General features: G+C 44.0%; 1 protein-coding gene across 2 annotated transcripts in view; it reads right to left on the bottom strand.

The window, feature by feature from the left end:
* Positions 1–969: 969 nt before the first annotated feature.
* ppp2r2ba (protein phosphatase 2, regulatory subunit B, beta a) overlaps positions 970–17,533 on the bottom strand; it is a 45,414-nt gene continuing 28,850 nt past the window's right edge. For both annotated transcript variants that reach the window (XM_079352554.1, XM_079352555.1), the window contains exons 2-10: positions 13,532–13,629; positions 11,622–11,787; positions 10,595–10,707; positions 7,959–8,136; positions 6,962–7,126; positions 4,517–4,686; positions 3,856–3,947; positions 3,654–3,777; positions 970–2,163 (exon numbers count right to left, since the gene is read on the bottom strand). In XM_079352554.1, the coding sequence (XP_079208680.1) occupies positions 2,008–2,163; positions 3,654–3,777; positions 3,856–3,947; positions 4,517–4,686; positions 6,962–7,126; positions 7,959–8,136; positions 10,595–10,707; positions 11,622–11,787; positions 13,532–13,629 (1,262 nt within the window). In that variant the 3' untranslated portion in view covers positions 970–2,007. The remainder of the gene's footprint in view (positions 2,164–3,653; positions 3,778–3,855; positions 3,948–4,516; positions 4,687–6,961; positions 7,127–7,958; positions 8,137–10,594; positions 10,708–11,621; positions 11,788–13,531; positions 13,630–17,533) is intronic.

The raw sequence follows: 17,533 nt of genomic DNA, 5'->3' as shown, positions 1-17,533 counted from the left end.
CACCGTTGTACCACATGAACATGGACAGGAAATGGATCACTTGAGAAGTCTGATGGGTAAAAAAAAAAAAAAAACATGGACCAACAACACTGTGAACTTGCACATCTTTATTCTTTTTTTTTTTTTTATTCAAAGAAAGTCCAGTAAGCATAAAGACTGCATGGTGTTTAATTGCATTACAATACATTCTGAGCTATAAAAGGTTTTTTTTTTTTTTTCAATTAGTGTCACAAAGGAGATTGTTTAGAAGACATAACTGTTTAAAGGAACCACACTTAATAATTCCCTGATTTGACAGAGTTCAGACCTTTGTCTGCTTTGTTTCGACCTTGCCTGCTTTCCTTTATGGGAGTTGGCTCAAAAAACTAATTTGACATAAGTATGAATCTCCAAACTCATCAGAGCTGAGTGCTGGAATACAGCTTGACCATGGAACGTATCTTCATTAAGATAAGGAACATGGGCAAGCACTGCAGCAATAACAACTTAAACTTTTCAAGGCTACCTCTGCAGAAAGTCTTATACTTGCATAGTGCCTCAGATGATCTGTAGATGCTCAAATATCTGTATGCCAGCTGTTAATTTCATTGGACTCAGATCCGAATACATGCAAAAAGAGCTTGACTAGCATAATGATACACCAATAAATATAAAGTTCAATAAATCAACATCAAAACTCTTCTGCCATCTACAGATCATTTTCAGTACTATCCAAATCAGCTCCAATATGTGGAGAGTTCAAATTTGAAAACCAATGAAAGTGGCTCTGTTGTGCCTCCTGCAAACAGATGACATCAGACTGACTGCAATGTGATAAAAGCAACAATCACAGTCCTCTCCTGACCTCACAAGCATGTAGTCGGTGCTTTAATGTCATTTTGACCACATCGCTTCAAGCATTTTGTTTTCCACTCGGGACCTCAGTTGAGCCTTTTTTTTTTTTTTTTTTTTTTTTTTTTTTTGTCTTTGTTGAAGAGAGGAAAAAAAAAAAAATCAAAAACAAAGAAAAATGCTATGTTAACATTTCATTTGAAACATTCACACTCCTGCCTTGTACTCAGTCCCCCCCCCCCCCCCCCCCCCTCCCGCTCCCACTACATCAAACCCCCACATACCAAAAGAAGGCACCACAGCTTCTAAACAGACTCATTGACCGAGAGAAGGACTCAATAAAACAACAGCATGAAATAAAACCATTGACACAGCCTGGAGGGGCTTCATTCACATTACAGACTACAGCAGTCTCACCGGGGAGACACAGAATTTGAACTAGAAAGACTGACCACGTTTTTGAATCACAGGCAGAGAAAACATCGTTTCTGGGGTCAGAGATGAATAACAGTCTCCTCCTCTGCAGCGGGTGTCACTGTCCTAAAACGTAGCCTCAGTCAGAGGCGGTGTGGGTTGATCACATGCACTGTAGCATGAGCAGACTCAAAAGGCAGGGGGCACTGTTGCTACATGACAATGAGCCACTATCATGTAAGCTATGTTTTCTGTCTGTGTGCTCTCATTAATGTTCGGTGTCGCCACATCCAGCCCCTTTTCTTCAGGGTCCAGAGGGCTGCTACATCCTGTTATTCATGCAGCAATCCTCTTGTTGCATAAACGCACGGGATTCACTTTTTTTTTCAGGTGTCTGCTTCGCTGAATAAATTAAATTAGGAGTCAAATTGAAGAATGAAAGTCCATTCTTGGTTTTGAGGGACCCTTCTGCTCAAGTTGTATCCAGGTTGTATCAATGTCCTGTTTTCCAAATATTCCCAGTGTCCAGTTACCGGATCCTTTTCTCTGCTCTTCCTTAGCAGAGTGGCGAAATTCAAGACCGGCAGCCAACAAGACACAGGGAGAGGAGGAGGAGAAGTGAGGGTGTAGATCAGGGATCCATCGCTGTCCTTCTCCAACCCTTGCCTCTCCCAGCAGCCCCTCATGTATGGGGTGGGGTGTGGGGAGGGGGTCAGGGTGGGGTGGGGGGGGGGGATGTGGTCAACAGGGTCGCATTGCCCTTTAGTTGACCTTGTCTTGGAAGATGTAGAGGTTATTGGTAGCCGCTACGGCGATGATGTTCTCATGCGGGTGCCACGTAGTGTGAAGGATCTTCTTGCTGAAGTCTAAGCTGTCCACGCTGATCTCATCCTTGCGTCGCTTCCCACCCACACACACCTGGAGGACAGCAGGGGGGGGGAGACGGGCGTTAAGATATGAGAGCGTGTACCGTTTTCAAAGCATAACATGGCATTCATTCCAGTGACATTATAGCAGTGTTCATTTATTCATGGCCATAACAAACTGTGAAATACAACACTGACGTTTTACCACATCATTAAGTAGATGTGTTAAATGCTTTGGTTAAGAGTTTATTGATGTCAAATTCAGTGGACAGAGGAACACCACCAGCCATGTTTGGAAAAAAGAGTCTTTTCAGCCTCTTCCTGAATCTCAGGGGAATATGCAGCTTTTCAGCTGCTAAATCTTTCCGTATGTCCTCCCGCATGCTGCTAGATGAGTCTATTCGTAGCGTTTAGTCAGTTAATCGTTGATGTTTTTTCCTTTTTGGTGGACACAGCAGCCATGGCTAGAAAATTGGCTTGATGAGGTCGTTAAGAAAACTGTTGGTTTGAAGTGACGCCAACGAAACAATAAGCTGAAAGGGGTTCAAATGTTTTGGGGGACAGCAAAGAAAGGTGACAATTCTCCAACCAGTTTCACATAATCTATCCTGTGACCCATTGTTTGTGTAACGGACAAGGTCGGTGTCTGCTTTAACCTGAAGAACATCACTTGTATGTTCTTCAGTCTCGCTCCCTCCAGTCAGGGAGAGGTTGTCTTTTTCTGGGTAGATTTATTGTGTCACCTCTAACATTTCATTTGTCACATGTCAGCCACATTACAGTTACGGTTTGTACTATAGTTAAGAATAGAATTCCCTCTAATCACGTTGACTGAATGTTTTAATTTAAAGCGAGGAGATGGAGACCACTTTAAAGCCCCGTTTCCACCAAGCGGTTCGGAACGGTTCGTCTCGGTACAGCGCACAGTTTGCGGCGTTTCCATAGACTAATCCCGGGAAAGATTCCCAAATAACCGATCCGTTCCGTCCCACTTTTTGGGACCCTTCCGTTGGGGTGCCAAGAATACCGAGCCAACCCGAAAAGGTGGAGCTAAACACTGCAGTCCGTTGATTGGTCGAGAGAATCGTCACTTCCTGTTAGACATCACCAAACAGAACCCCACCGTGTTTAAACCAACTTGATTGAGCTCTTGTAGTAAAGAGTCACATGTCAATGACCGAGTAGATCCAGCGTTGGTTTTGTTTGTGTAGCGTTTTTGTCCTTTGTTGAATTTATTAGTTAGCTGTTAGCGGTTAGCTGCTATCTTGTGATGCTATTACGTAGCGTCTATTGGCATCTGGCTTACACGCCGCCTACCAAATAAGGCATGGGTGGCTGTGGAAACACAAACGGGATCAGGATAAATCGAACCAAACTGTACCGATCCGTACCGGACTGCTGTGTGGAAACGGGGTTTAAGTGAAACACCCGGGCAGAGATACTCTTGAAATAATAAAAGTAAACTAAAAACACAAATCCATCCCACTGAAACACATGAAAAAACAAGTATCAGCTATCTTGTACTAATGAGCTGCGGTGTACCTTGCGAGGTTTGAGAATGGCTCTGGGTTTGCTGTTCTCTCTGGATGCTTCCAGTGTGACGTCACGTTTTGTGTTCCGGTCAAACATTCGGAAGAAATTGTTATAGGAGCCGGTCATTATGACACTGAGGAGAAGCAGAGGAGAGGGAAGTGTTATTTGTATGGATGGATGGATGGATGGATGGATGGGAGATAAATCGTACCTGTCTGATCCATTCCAGACACACTCAAACTTGTCAAAGATGCAGTCGTTCTCGTACAGAGAACAAAGTTTGCCTCTTAAATAATCGTGGACCTGGAAAAAAAAACAGACGTAAACATCAATGTCTGAACTCCTTTGTGGATTGTGTCCTTACTTTTTCCAGCGCCTTCAGTTCATCACACACCACAATAAGCTGCACTGCCATATGCTCTACTTTCAGTAATCTCTTCAGACCTGCTGACCCAGGCTAAGGATGTTAGGTAGCAGGTGGAGGCGGAGCTGGAACTGGACAGAGAATCCCTCGAGCCCAGCTGATCGTCCGATCACTCATGACCTGCCTCTGCTGATCAGAAAGTGTGGATGTGACCCCTGGTGACCTCACGGTGGGAGGTTTTGCCCTTCTGGTTGCATCTGCACCACCACAATCTGTCTTTCTACTGACGCTCTGCTCAGTAAGCCCTCCTGGGTTAATCGCTAAAGATGACACAGTAATAGATTGGCAAGAAGACCCTGAAACTGGATTATGTTGAGTGATGAGCCTGAAATCAATACCTTTTGATTTAAACTCAGCCTAACCATTTTTTTTTCTAATGTCCCCAGCCGATACTCTTTGGAGCCTTCAAACTGTCCAACAGGCACGTGTAAGCCTGACAAGAACTCACCTGGTACGTCTCCAGTGGTTTGTTCTCCATTTGAAGGTCCCACACTTTCACAGTGAGGTAGTCCCGTGTCATCAGGTACCGACCGTTGTGGCTGAATTTCACATCCGAGATCGATGAGATGATTTCAGAGAAAAAGGAGCGAGTGGAGGGATCCTCTGGCTCCTCAAAGTCTACGCGAGATTAAAAGAAAAGGAAGTTAGCTTCTAAGAGAGCAAACACATTTTCCTTCTGTGGGAGGTCTCAGCCTAGGAGAGGCGTTTTACCCTTAACGAAGGACAGCAAGGAAACACAAAGCACGTTCTGTATGGAGCTGTCATTAGTGAGCGACCGAAGCCACAACAAATCGGGTTTCTCTGCAGCAGCTGCATCTCCTCATGGTATTATTTCGGTGTGTGTTTAGGCAGGCAGGCATGGGTCAGCATGCTGGGTAAATATTGGTTATGATTCATATTGATTCTGGCAGCTGCTGATCTGTGTGCAGGCCAGCACGCTGGGGATAAGAGCCAGGCATTCCATCGTTAGCTGTCAAGTTATTGTTCCTCCTCCCACCCTTCCTCCACTCTCCCCGCTCCATCTCTCCAAATATACCCCTACCCTCCCTCCCTCCCTCCACCTCCGCTGAGGCCCGGGGAATCGCTCTGTGATGTGTCAATGGGGAGTCTAACTAGGGATGGGGCGTGAGAGATAAAAAATGGGGGGGATGAGGAAAGGATAAGAAAAACAAATCAATGTCAAAGTGCAGGGCCCATTTGAGCCCTCATAGATGTGCGTGTCTGTGTGTGTGTGTGTGTGTGTGTGTGTGTGTGTGTGTGTGTGTGTGTGTGTGTGTGTGTGTGTGTGTGTGTGTGTGTGTGTGTATGAATGTGCGTTTTGTGCATGTATATATGCATGCGTGTGTGTGTGTGTGTGTGCATTATGTGCATGTATATGTGCATGCATGCATGCGTGCGTGTGTGTGTGTGTGTGTGTGTGTGTGTATGAATGTGCGTTATGTGCATGTATATGTGCATGCATGTATGTGTGTGTGTGTTTTGGAGTCCTTGCCCTCCTTCCCTCCTGGCATATAATAGGGTCCCTTGGGAGTCAGCATGGAGGCTGTTTGGTCCCCATCTCTCTGTCCTGCAGCTCTGCACTTCTATCCCTCACTATCCCTTCATTCATCCGTCCCTGTATCCATCTATTCACCCGTCTGTGCATCTGCACATTCAAGCATCCATCCTAACGCTAATGCTGATGGATAGCAGCAACAGAGAATTACTCCTGCAGGAGGGAGAGTATGATTGTGTCTTTGGTTGTTTGTGTAGAAGGTTCGGGAAGTGTGTGTGTGTGTATGTGTGAGAGAGAGAGAGAAAAAGAGAGAGAGAAAGAGAGAGTGAGTGTGCATGTCAGGGGAAAATGAAGCTGTGTGTAAATGTGTGGGAGGTAGTAGTGTATCATACAATGCTCTGAGCCATACACATTCATGCAGTGAGACAGTAGGTCAGTATCAGCAGACCCGTCCTGAGGCTAACAATAGCACCTGCCTGCTCTGTGTGTGTGTGTGTGTGTGTGTGTGTGTGTGTGTGTGTGTGTGTGTGTGTGTGTGTGTGTGTGTGTGTGTGTGTGTGTGTGTGTGTGTGTGTGTGTGTGTGTGTGTGTGTGTGTGTGTGTGTGTGTGTGTGTGTGTGTGTGTGTGTGTGTCTGCCTGGGTGTACAAGCACCTGTCTGCTAACAGCACGTTCAATAAAAAGACTAACAGAGACAAACCTGAGCCAGCAGAATTTCAAACACACTTAACATTTGTTCTTATTTAGCTTTCTTACCGTCGTGAAATTAAGCAGGCCGCGTCGGCGTACGCTCCACTGAACGCGTCAATATGTCTGAGGAAATGACCGACGTTATTGAACAACAAGCTGTGGCCATGTGGGACTAATGCGATTGCTCTTAAGCCATTGATTTTTCAGCCAAAATGTCAATTTATTCATTATTCATTCTCCTAAAGTGTATGCGTGCGTTGTAAAGCTTCAGAGAAGGCCATTCATTGTTTGAAACACACAAGGGGAATTATTGATGGGTATCAAGACTCGACATATTGAACGGGGGTGTGAATTCGCAAACACGATGTTTGCATATTTGTAAGCGTTCATGAATTTTTATTTTCTATTTTTTTGATTGAAATGAATTGGAATTTTCCAAACTTGTTTCACAAGAATAATTCTTCTCATGTTAAACCTTTGTTTCATTGAGGTTGCGGAGATCTGTTTGTATGATCAGAGGAGTTTACAGTCTACAGCTACATGAAATAAACATCTCCTGTTTATTGCTGTGCGAACGTGGACATAAAAGGAAACAGTAGAATAAAAAAATAAAAAAAACAATGGTTCATGTTGGATCGCCTGACGTTGGCTTTCTCTCTCTTGTTACTTCTTCCATCATTATCTCAGAGTGCTCTCTAATGGTACTCACATTTGCAGTGTTTGTCACAGAGCGCCGCCTGTCTCATGTCACACAGGCGTATCGAGCCCTTGCTGCTGCTGTAAGCGAAGGTGTGACACTGCTGGGGATGAAACTCGGCGGAGGTGATCACCTCTGTCAGCTCCTCCATGTTGGCTGGCTTGATGTCCACGATGTCTGACAGGTAGAAACTAAGGAACAACTACAAATGTCCGACATGCAGTGGATGACTGAGACTGTGAAGAAAATCTAGATAAATACATGCTGTTTTTACCTTTTGTAGCGCCCATATTTTTCAAATAAATCTAAATTATTAGGATTCATATTTGGAGATTTGAATGCATCTTTTTTGACAGTTCAGTGGATAAGAGTGTGACGTTAAGGAGAGAGTGAAAATAACACGGGTGAAAGGAGTCAGAGGTCTGACTGCAACCCACAGATCAAGTCTGCCGCAACCGCTGATCACATCGAACCCTTCTCTTTGGCCTACTAAGTTATTAAAATATTTGCTACTTTCTGATCTGCATCCGAGGCGACTCCACCTGGGATTGTGTTCTCGGCTACCAGCTGGTATGTCCAAAGAAATTATTATCTGTACTTCAGCAGAGCAAATGTCACTCAGGTCAGGCAGTTTATTTTCTAACTATTCTCCACCTGAGCATCTATGGCTAGACTGTAAGCAGCTTTCTGAAACTGTGTAAAGCCTGGCTGACAGGTCATTGAGTTGTTCCCAATATTGTTGCCACTTTTTTGGAGTTGGTACAATCAAACTAAACTTACATGTAATGTAAGTTCAGTTTGTAGTAGTTTGAATGATTATATAGTATTCCAGTACTTTAACTTAAGCAGCACATTCACTACGCATCTCACTTGTATTGGAGTCATATCTGATTGAATCTATACTTTGACCCAAGTTGTGTCCTTTTCCCACCACTGCCTGAAAGCTATTGATTCAAATGTTTGTCACACAAGCGTTGCTCCTTACGGACAATCCCGAGTAAGAGGATACTGAAGCTGCGGTCGGTGATCTCCAGGTTCCACAGGTTCACCCGGAGGTCGTCGGTGGAGATGAACGTCTGAAGGTCGGAGTTGACAGAGATGGAGTTGATGTGGTAGGTGTGAGCGTTGCTGAAAACTCGCCTGGCTGTCGCCTCAACCATCAAGTCCATAGGCTGCAACACCGGCACCTGTCATTGAAGAGAGGTCAGTTTAGAGAGGGAAAATGGGAAATACAGAACCAATGCAAGAAATACATTGTTGAAGGCTTCTCTGGGTTTCAACAGGGATCGACTGACGAACGCACTTTGATGCTGGTTTATGTTTTTATCCAGGAAACCTCTTCGATATGAAATCTGTGGCTGTGTGAATGTGCATGCCTGTGGGGGAATTTGGGCATTAATTTATTGTGTGAGTATTCAGTGTGTGGATTTGTAGGTGTGCTTTTTTTAAGTGTGTGTGCGAGCCACAATAAGATGGCTTCAGGGTTGCATGTGACATTTACTCCACAAATCTTAATGAAACAGAGACTGCAGGGCTCCCGGGCTGTTTGATGAGCTGCCTCAATCAGAGGAAATCTGTTTGCTGCATGGATACTCGGTGATCACACCTCTCCCTCTCTCTCTCTCTCTCTCTCTCTCTCTCTCTCTCTCTCTCTCATGGAAGTGCTGAAGGTTTCACCCCTGTTTTTTTTTAATGCAAAAGAAAGCCAGAAAAGAGAGAAAGCTAAAAAAGGTGGAGAGAAAAATGGCCCGAGGACTTCGCTAGGCCCTGCTAAGGAATGATAACTGAACTCTGCAGAATTAAGACACACACACCCACACACACTCTCTCTCACACACACACACACACACACACACAATCACAGAGTTACTGCTCGGGCTTCAAAGACACTCAGCACCAGCCTGCATGCAGCCCCCCGTTGGCCAGATAAAACCCAGACAAAGAGCGATGGGAGAGGAAGGAGGGGGAAGAACAAATCGACTGCTTCTTCTTCTTCTTTGCTTCTCGTTCATTGCTGGCACTGACAGAGAGACATGGCAGCCCAGCAGGCTGCTGTATCTCCATGGGTGTCACTTCATTTCCATGTCTTTCACTGGTTGTCCAAAGAGACACGGACCGTATTAACCCCTAACCTCAAACACTGACAGTTACATTATTCAGCTGGCCTTAGAAGAATCTCTTCCTTAAGACTCAGTATTTTGAATTGACATATTTCTACACTTAAAAAAAAGGGAATCCTCAAATAACACCATCCACCACATTGAAGTTTCCCCCACTTTGAAATAGATAATAAGCACAAACATTATGCTATTTGTCTTTTCATTGTATCCTGAATGGAAGACTTGAGACGATATAAAAACGAGTACCGGTACTCATTGTTTGATCTTTCTGTTTTTTTGGGATACATTTCGAAATATTTTCCTGAGCTTTCCTCCTCCTGTTTTTCCCCATGTGCAGATTTCACAGACCCTAAACAGGATTGCCACGGTGCTGGCCTGTCCTCCAGGTTGCTATGATCCCCTGGCCAGCCAGACAAAGAGGAAGCGGACACGCAGAACACAGCACTAATCTACTATGGCAGACACACACACACACACACACAAATGCTGTCCTACGTGCCCGCCTGCTCTGTGTGAAAATTAAAGAGGTAGTGGAGTGAGATAAGAAAAGAGGGTGGCTGTGTGTGTGTGGGTGAAGGGGGGGGGGTGTCAGAGAGGATGATCCCCTCATGGTCTTCACCTCAGTGCACATTACAATCACTCATTCTCACTTTCCCACTGAGTGTACATTCAGAATTGTTGAATGGTTGTGGTTGAGTGTTGAAAGTGAGAACATAATCAGCAGATATTAAAAAAAAGAAAAAAGGAAATCTCTATTAACTTTGATGGACACAGTTCAGAACGCCAGTAGGTGTTGCTAATAAGTTTATCGAGGCTTAAAGGCATTCATTGCATCACGACTCAATGCTTTATTTTCATTTAATCAGCTTAACTCAGCTCTACTTCTCAGATTTTATTCCATGGGCAAACTGAGAACAGAAAAAAAAGAGAGAATTTTAAATGACGGCGTAATAAAGCTCAGCCTTTTCATTAACCCTAACCAATGATGGCGTGCTTTTACAAAGCTTCCCCTTTCAAAGGTCCAGTTATTATTGATGCTCCACACTTTAATGAAACTGAGCTCTGCTGGCTGAATGAACGTTGGGTCTCAAACAGAAAGAGTATGGTTTTGACCTGCTCGTAATGTAAAGTCTTTTGTTGTGATTTGGTGCTATATAAGTGCATTGTGTTGAATGATTGGTCAAGTGAAATGTTACTTGCATTGACACGATGATCATAAGTCACACTTTATACAACGATGTGCTTCAGTGTAATATCACTGTGGAACCACATGGACTTCTGAGAACTCAGTTCAGGGGATTTTAAAACTGACCAGTTTCAGTTCATATTTATGGTTGCACTGTTTTTTTGTTTTATAACTACTATCCTCTTTCTTGAAAGTCTCTCTTTGTGGCCTTTTAAGATTTATCTGGAATATATGTCTTCAGCTAAACCTGCAGTTTGGCTCCAAGCCGAATGTAAAATCTGTCAAACACAAGCAGAACCATGACCATGACATTTCAGGTCGTGTAAAACCTGATCTTACCCGTAACGAGGTGATTGTCGACGGGTTTCTGATCCGCCCATCCTCATCCTTCAGGTTGTAGCCCTCTGGACGCTTGTCTCTCTCGCTGATTTTCCACAGCTTCACTGTCTTGTCTGAGATGGATCCATCACACAGAGATGCACACAAACGCAAAATACAGTTAGATCACAGCTCACTACAGTGAATCACTGATCCAAGATGGATGCGGGGGGGGGGGGGGGGTTGGGCAGCCAATCTGGCATGTAGCTGGGCAACAGCCAGCAAGAATGATGAATGGTGGCTCCTGTGAACATTTTCATGTCACTGATATCAATCTACAAGTTGACGACATTTCCCGACTGCAGTGTACGCTCCCCCCCGAAAAAGCCATCTGGATGTGTTTCAATCTGCATCGCACAGACACCAGTTACATCCCATCGTCTCGCTCTACTGAAGGGGATGTCGACGGCGGTGGCAGTCAGGTAGTTGCCTGGTTTTTCTTTTTTCTTTTAATTTCCGCTGTGAATATTGCTGTCAGAGCAGCGAGGCCATCGCCACAGGATTCTCCACCATCTGCTCCAGCCACCGCTAGCACTTCTGTAGCAGCCATGCATGAAGCCGGCAATCTGCAAGACATCTTTTTGCTGATGTGTGTGTGTGTGTGTGTGTGTGTGTGTGTGTCACTGTGCATGAATAGTGTGTGATGATTGCGCACACGTTGATATATGTATGTGTGTTCCTGTTGTGGCAGCCATGCATGAACTTTTATATCCGAAATGTGTCTGCTGGTGGCGTTTCTCACTGAAGCACAATAAATGCACACAAAAGTCAAGAAGACATTCACGTGATATAACATAAAAAATTATGTTATCAGTTTTATTAACTAATAACAACCAAATGAAGCTTCTCAACATAACACTGGTTATGAACTAGCGCTATATAAATTATTGTTGATTGGTTAAAATGCCCACATTTAAACATGTTAATATAACTGATTAATGGTTTATTTGCATTGCACAACCAGGGGCTCCTTAGATAACATACTTACCGTTGGTGGAAAGCAGGAAGTAGGCGGCGTTCTGCTGAGGAAGCCATTTGATCTTGTTGATCTTCTCCTCAATCTCCAAACTCTTCAGGTAGTCAAACTCGGGCTCATGGCTCTGAAATGTGCTGTAAACATTGTACTCCCCTCGACGCTGGGGCTGACTCTTACTCTGAAAGAGTAGGACGAAGGGAGAAACAAAGGAAGTGAATGATCCGTTTTCTCTGAACTGCCTAAGAGCCAACTCTTTAGAACACATTTGTGACAACAATGAATATTTGTGTAAAAATCAAGTAATAAAAAATAAGTTTGTTCAATACCTAATTGTACCCTCAGTAGCTTTAAATCTGCCATGCTAGCAGCGGGAATTTAGTGTGTGCTTCGTGTGAAGGGATGGTCCAGATCATAGACTGTATATGCTAGGGGCTACACAACTTCAGGTTGTTGTTGTTGTTTTTTTTTGAAGTTGACAGTCATGTTATTCCAATAAAATCGATGTCAATTTAGTCGATTTATTATTGGAGAAGGGAATGCTTATCCAAACAGCAGAAATATTCATTAGCAGAACTTAATGTTTATGCTGCTTGAACCAGGCAGTCAACCCTGAAAGCAACAGCAGGTTGCGACAGCTGCAATACAAAAATAACACGTGTGCTACAAAAAAAACCCTCACGTAAACAGTGTTTTTGCCTTCTCACTGTCATAGTTCTTGTAATTTTCTATCCTGAGAAGTAATGAGTCGACATCAGGAATAAAGTTTATCACACAGCTGTAAAGTCTGTACAACCAATAGTATACAGTTACAAATGGGCAGCTCGCCTCAGCCTCTTCATGTTAAACAGAATAAAGCCAAAGTATCCCTGAGGTGGGCTCTGACTTCATTTTCAACCAGCATCTGCGCAGTAGGAATCTGCTGAAAGAGCCGCAGTATTGATGTTGGTATTGACATCTTCAGCTAACCAAAACGCACATTTAACATGCAGACAAAATAGTGAAAATCAGTGTAGTGCACAGCTGATTCTTGTTCAGTTTGCAGCAGACACACAAACAGAAATTCAGTGAATCTTTTGTTCGTGTTTTTTATGTTTTCTCTTGCTGTTGTGCTGTAGTGTCAATCATTGCATTTTATCAAGTTTTTATAGCATCAAATAAAACTATGACACTTCTCAGACATTTGCTACATGAGGCGCAGTCTTTAGCTTACCATTCTTTAAACAATCTACGGTCTACAATAAAATATATGTTAAAAGTATCCAGAAGGCGAACTAATTCTGACTTTAATTGTTCCCAGATATTAAAACTTTTTGTTGCTTCATGACTTAAGTCAGCTGCGTTCTTAGGCTTTGAATCTAGAGCAGATAACGTAACATGAATCCTCAGTTTTACTTCTGTTTTTTTTTTTATCTATTAGCTAACGGTAGAGATTGCTACTATGCAACTTTCAAAATGATGAATATAGTAAACGCATGCTTGCTCATCATCCGCATGTTAGCATAATCACTGTGTGCTTATGAGGATGATGTAGTTAGCATTTAGCTCACAGCACCACTAAGCCTCTCAGAGGCGCTAGCATCCCATGCTGTCTTGTTAAGATAACGTAATGTAGAGATGTCTGCTGTATATTAACAGTGAAATTCTTGTTCTGGCACCTTATTATAGAATATATAATATGTATGTCATTTGCATACATTTGTCTTTGTCATTTGACAAAGACAAATTTCATCACCATGAAATCTTTACTGGCATTCAGAATACATCTGTGCTCCTCCGTGTAACACACTTTGAAAACAATGAGTCCCAGCTCAGATTCTTTGTGGAGATTTTTGCTAGATGTGGTTGTCAGATATTTTCTGCTGAATTCTATCAAACAATTTTACAATCAGCATAATCAGTGTTGCATTGTTGGCATTTCCTACCTCCTGCTCCCTCTGGAAGACAACCACTCTGCCTCCTTTATCCCCGGTGGCCAACAGCTCCCCCGATGAGTTAAACTCCACCGTTGAGATAATGTCAGCTGCAAAGCAGAGCGGGGAAAGAAAATGTCAGCATGGATGTGCACAGAGCTGTCAAGGTATGAGTCGGACAAAGCGAAAGATCTTTTCAGACATGTCAGAGGAAGGGAAGGGGAATCTCATGATGAATTCACAAAGGATGCTCCAGCACAGATACCCTTATTTGGGGAAATATGGGTCAGGAGAAACGGCTGCAAGAGTCACTGCATGATGTCAAGTAATTGTCTGAGTGAAGTGAGACAATCAGTGTCGTTTAATAGCACTCCTGCTTTTTTAAGACACTCTGCAGCTACACTAATAATGCCATTCCCCTCTCTCCTCCTGGCTGTAGGACCCCGTGCTGCTCAGTGGCCCTTTTGCTCCTTCATTAAAAAACACAGTTGTAACCCTGGAGACCGTATGCTGCAGATATGTCTTTTTGTGTAGCATACTCTCCCGTTTTCTCATAATCGTATACACTGTATGTCCTGTTGTCCCCCATGTATGTCCCCATGTCATGTTTTGTCGGCGCGCAGCCCTTAAAATGTACTGTTCTGGTGAAAAAGAATTTCCCCTCTGGGACAATAATTTCTAAAAGCCTAAAGTCAGGCATACTGTTCAACTTCAATTCTCTGCAGTGCATCACCGGGATACATCAGTAAAACACAATCAGTCAAAATATTCTTCCTTTTCTGAATTGTCTCTGTGTGTCTTCACAGCTACAGTTTCCCCAAAAGTAAATATTAGACACCTACCCTTAATGTTGCTTTTCCTCTCCTCCTCATAGACATACATCTGCATTGATTCAGGAGAGGCTAATGGTGACTGTAATTAATATACAGCCCCAGGCAAAAAGGCACAGCATAATGTCTGTCACACACACACTATGCAAAAACACACTACAGGAGAGGCTGTCCCTCTTTTTAACAGTGGCAATAATATTGGGCTAAAAGAGAGAGAGAGAGAGAGCTTGTTGTTTTGTACCCCCAACGCCCTCTGTGGACCTACTGGCGGAGCGCTGAACAGGAGAGGGGTATGTTGCTATGGAGACCGTTTCCATCTCTAGCGGCAGTCAGAGGGGTGTATATATGTGTGTGCGCACGAGTGTGTGTGCCAATAGCTCTCAGTCTTTAGTTGCTGATGCTAGCTGTAATTCAGCAGACAGAGAGAGTGCTGCAATAGAGTGAAAACCTGCTACTGCATCTGGGGGAGTGTGTGCAGTTCAATGCAGCAGCAGCAGCACACAACTTTAGACAATGGAGTCCCTCTAGACTCTTCCTCACATAAAGCTGCTGTGCATTGTGGAAATGACTAAGCGGCATGTGTCTGAGTGTGTGTGTGTGTGTGTGTGTGTGTGTGTCCTCGCCTTGTTTCATTGCATTACAAACAGCATTCAGGAGAGATACCAGAGGGATTCTTGCAGCCTGGTGTTAATAATTGTGTGAGGTGGGAGGGGGATCCTAATCACGTTGGAATCTAGAAGCTAATAATGTTTCACTGACAAGACACACTCTGACCTAATTACATCCTGGGGGAACCCCACACTGACACACCTTTTTGCTGTCACCCACACACTCATGCAAACACATTAACGCAAAAATTCAGCACAGGACTTATTAGCTTTTTCTGTGTTTGCATGAATCAGCTTGTGCATGCCCAGGGATTTCTTGAAACCCCTTTGCACCCTCACATCACACATACTCACACCACACACAACTTGCACAATAGTGTCTTTCCCAACACAATCAGACAAGTCACTGGTGTGAATCGAATGGAATCGGCTTAGAGGTCAGCTTTCTCAAATCAAAGCTCTTTCTCTCTTTTTGTCCTTCACTCTTCTTTTTCCTTTCTCCCTTGCTCTCCCCTTTTCTCCCTTCTTCCCTCATCATCATCACATTAAGTCACTGAGGAGGAACAGTAATTGATGGGTGCCATTTAATGAGTTTACACACGGATACATCCTTAAATCATCTCAGTGAATAAAGAATAGGGGAGAGCTGGCGAAGCAAAAACCGCAGTTACATGATGGAATGCTTCCTTAAATGACTTTTTCTTCATGCAAATGTATTCAAACCTGATGAGACAATATATTCTGCCACTGACGGGCTTGTCTTTGAATGCCAGTATACAGTTATTTGAGATAAAAATTCTATTATCGGGAACAAATTGATTAGCAGCTGAGTCGCAGGAGGGCGGAGCTTCTGGGATGTTTTCCGCTTGCGTCAGTTCTGATTTTAATACATCAGAAGGTTCGAGGTGGACTGGATTTAGCAGCAGCCTGGTGATTCTGCTAATCAAATGTGTACTTACACACACTGTCCCTTTCTGTCCAACACACACACACACACGCACACACGCCGCTTCATCGGCAGACCATAACGAGATGAAGCTCATAAATCCTGTGGTCATCCAGCTCTGACACAGACAGGTCAGCAGCTTCTTGATGCATCTGTGAGGAACGCTCGAGATAACGCGCATCCATCACCAGCAATAACAGACATGCCTGCGTGTGTGTATTTCAGCATGTATGCCTGAAATAAAGCAAATCTGTGCTCTGCCCGTATGTGTTTCCCTCACTCTGAACCTAGTAACCCCCCTTCAGCGAGCAATATAGGATCATGAGTCCGACTGATTGGATGGAAACATAGATATGCATTGATTCTGGAATGAAAACGCTGTGCGAGGAGCCAGCGACGCAGGCAGGGCAGGGAGTGTATTGAATGTATTTATAGACGCCCCAGCGTGCAGCATCTATCACGCACAACAGAGAGGGCCGCTAAAAGAAACAAAAAAGGGGGGAAAGACTGTACAGGGAGGATTGTTGCTCTAAGTAGGTCAATAAAAGATTGTACAAAGAGTCTCCTCGGCACAGGCCACGACCAAAATAGGAGCTCCACGGCTAACCTCTAGACAGCATGTAATCCTGTCAGGGGTGAGAAAGGAAAAAAACAAAACCCAACTAAAGGCTTGATCCTGTGGCACTGCAGGGTTGTGTAAGAAAAGACAGCCCCGAAATGGTGTGACACGTACACGGAAAGCAAGTTGCATAAGTGCTGGCAGTAATTCCAGGTAGTAGGAAAAGCGATGTTAGCGACATGGTGTCGTGTAGATGCTTTGTTAGTGTTAGACATTCAGAGGAGAGGATTACTGCACTTGTGCTGAGCCTGCCTGCGTCAACGGATCAGGCCTGGGGACAAATCAGGTCCTTCCTTACACACTGTCAATATAAATCGACGATGTCGAGCGCGTACACTTTCTCTGCGTCTTTAACAACAAACGCGCATGTGGGAAATGAACATTTCCGCCTCTCACAATTCGTGTGCTTTAAAAAGGCAGTTGATAATGGCTTCATTTCACACGAGCAACAATGGAGATCAATCAGAATTTTAAGCACACCCTCCTACCTGCTGGTCTGGTAGCCTTGATTAAGGCTTTATTAGGCTTTATTAGCCGCACACAAAGCAACAGAGCACAATGCAGCTCTCTACATCTGAAGAGTACGACTCGTTGTAAGATCTGGAGTGAACAAGCTAATTAACCTGGTTTCTGCAGGATCAGCCCCTTGAGAGTGGAACAGAGTGTGTATGCGTACGTGTCTGTGCATGTGTGTGTGTGTGTGTGTGTGTATGTGTGTGTGAGAACCCTTCCTCTTTTGTGTGTGCGTCCTTCTCTGTATCCCCACACTCCAGGGAGTTGAGGGTGAAATGGGCGAGACGTGTTACTGCTTCACTTCTCACACTTCATTAACACTTCGCCGTGGCACACATCTGACTGCAGACATAACAGGACGGGGCCAAGAAACAAGAAGGAGGTAAAGAAGTGAGGGGAAAGTGGCGAAATCAGAGATCGATTTGCGCTCGCACTAACATGAATACCAAGAGGGATGATTCCAAATGCTTGTTATTTGGTATTCTCTTAGAAATTGAA

This window comes from Symphodus melops (genome assembly GCF_947650265.1).
Source record: "Symphodus melops genome assembly, chromosome: 9".
NCBI classification, from domain to species: Eukaryota; Metazoa; Chordata; class Actinopteri; order Labriformes; family Labridae; genus Symphodus; species Symphodus melops.
This window is presented reverse-complemented; position numbering and strand designations above follow the sequence as displayed.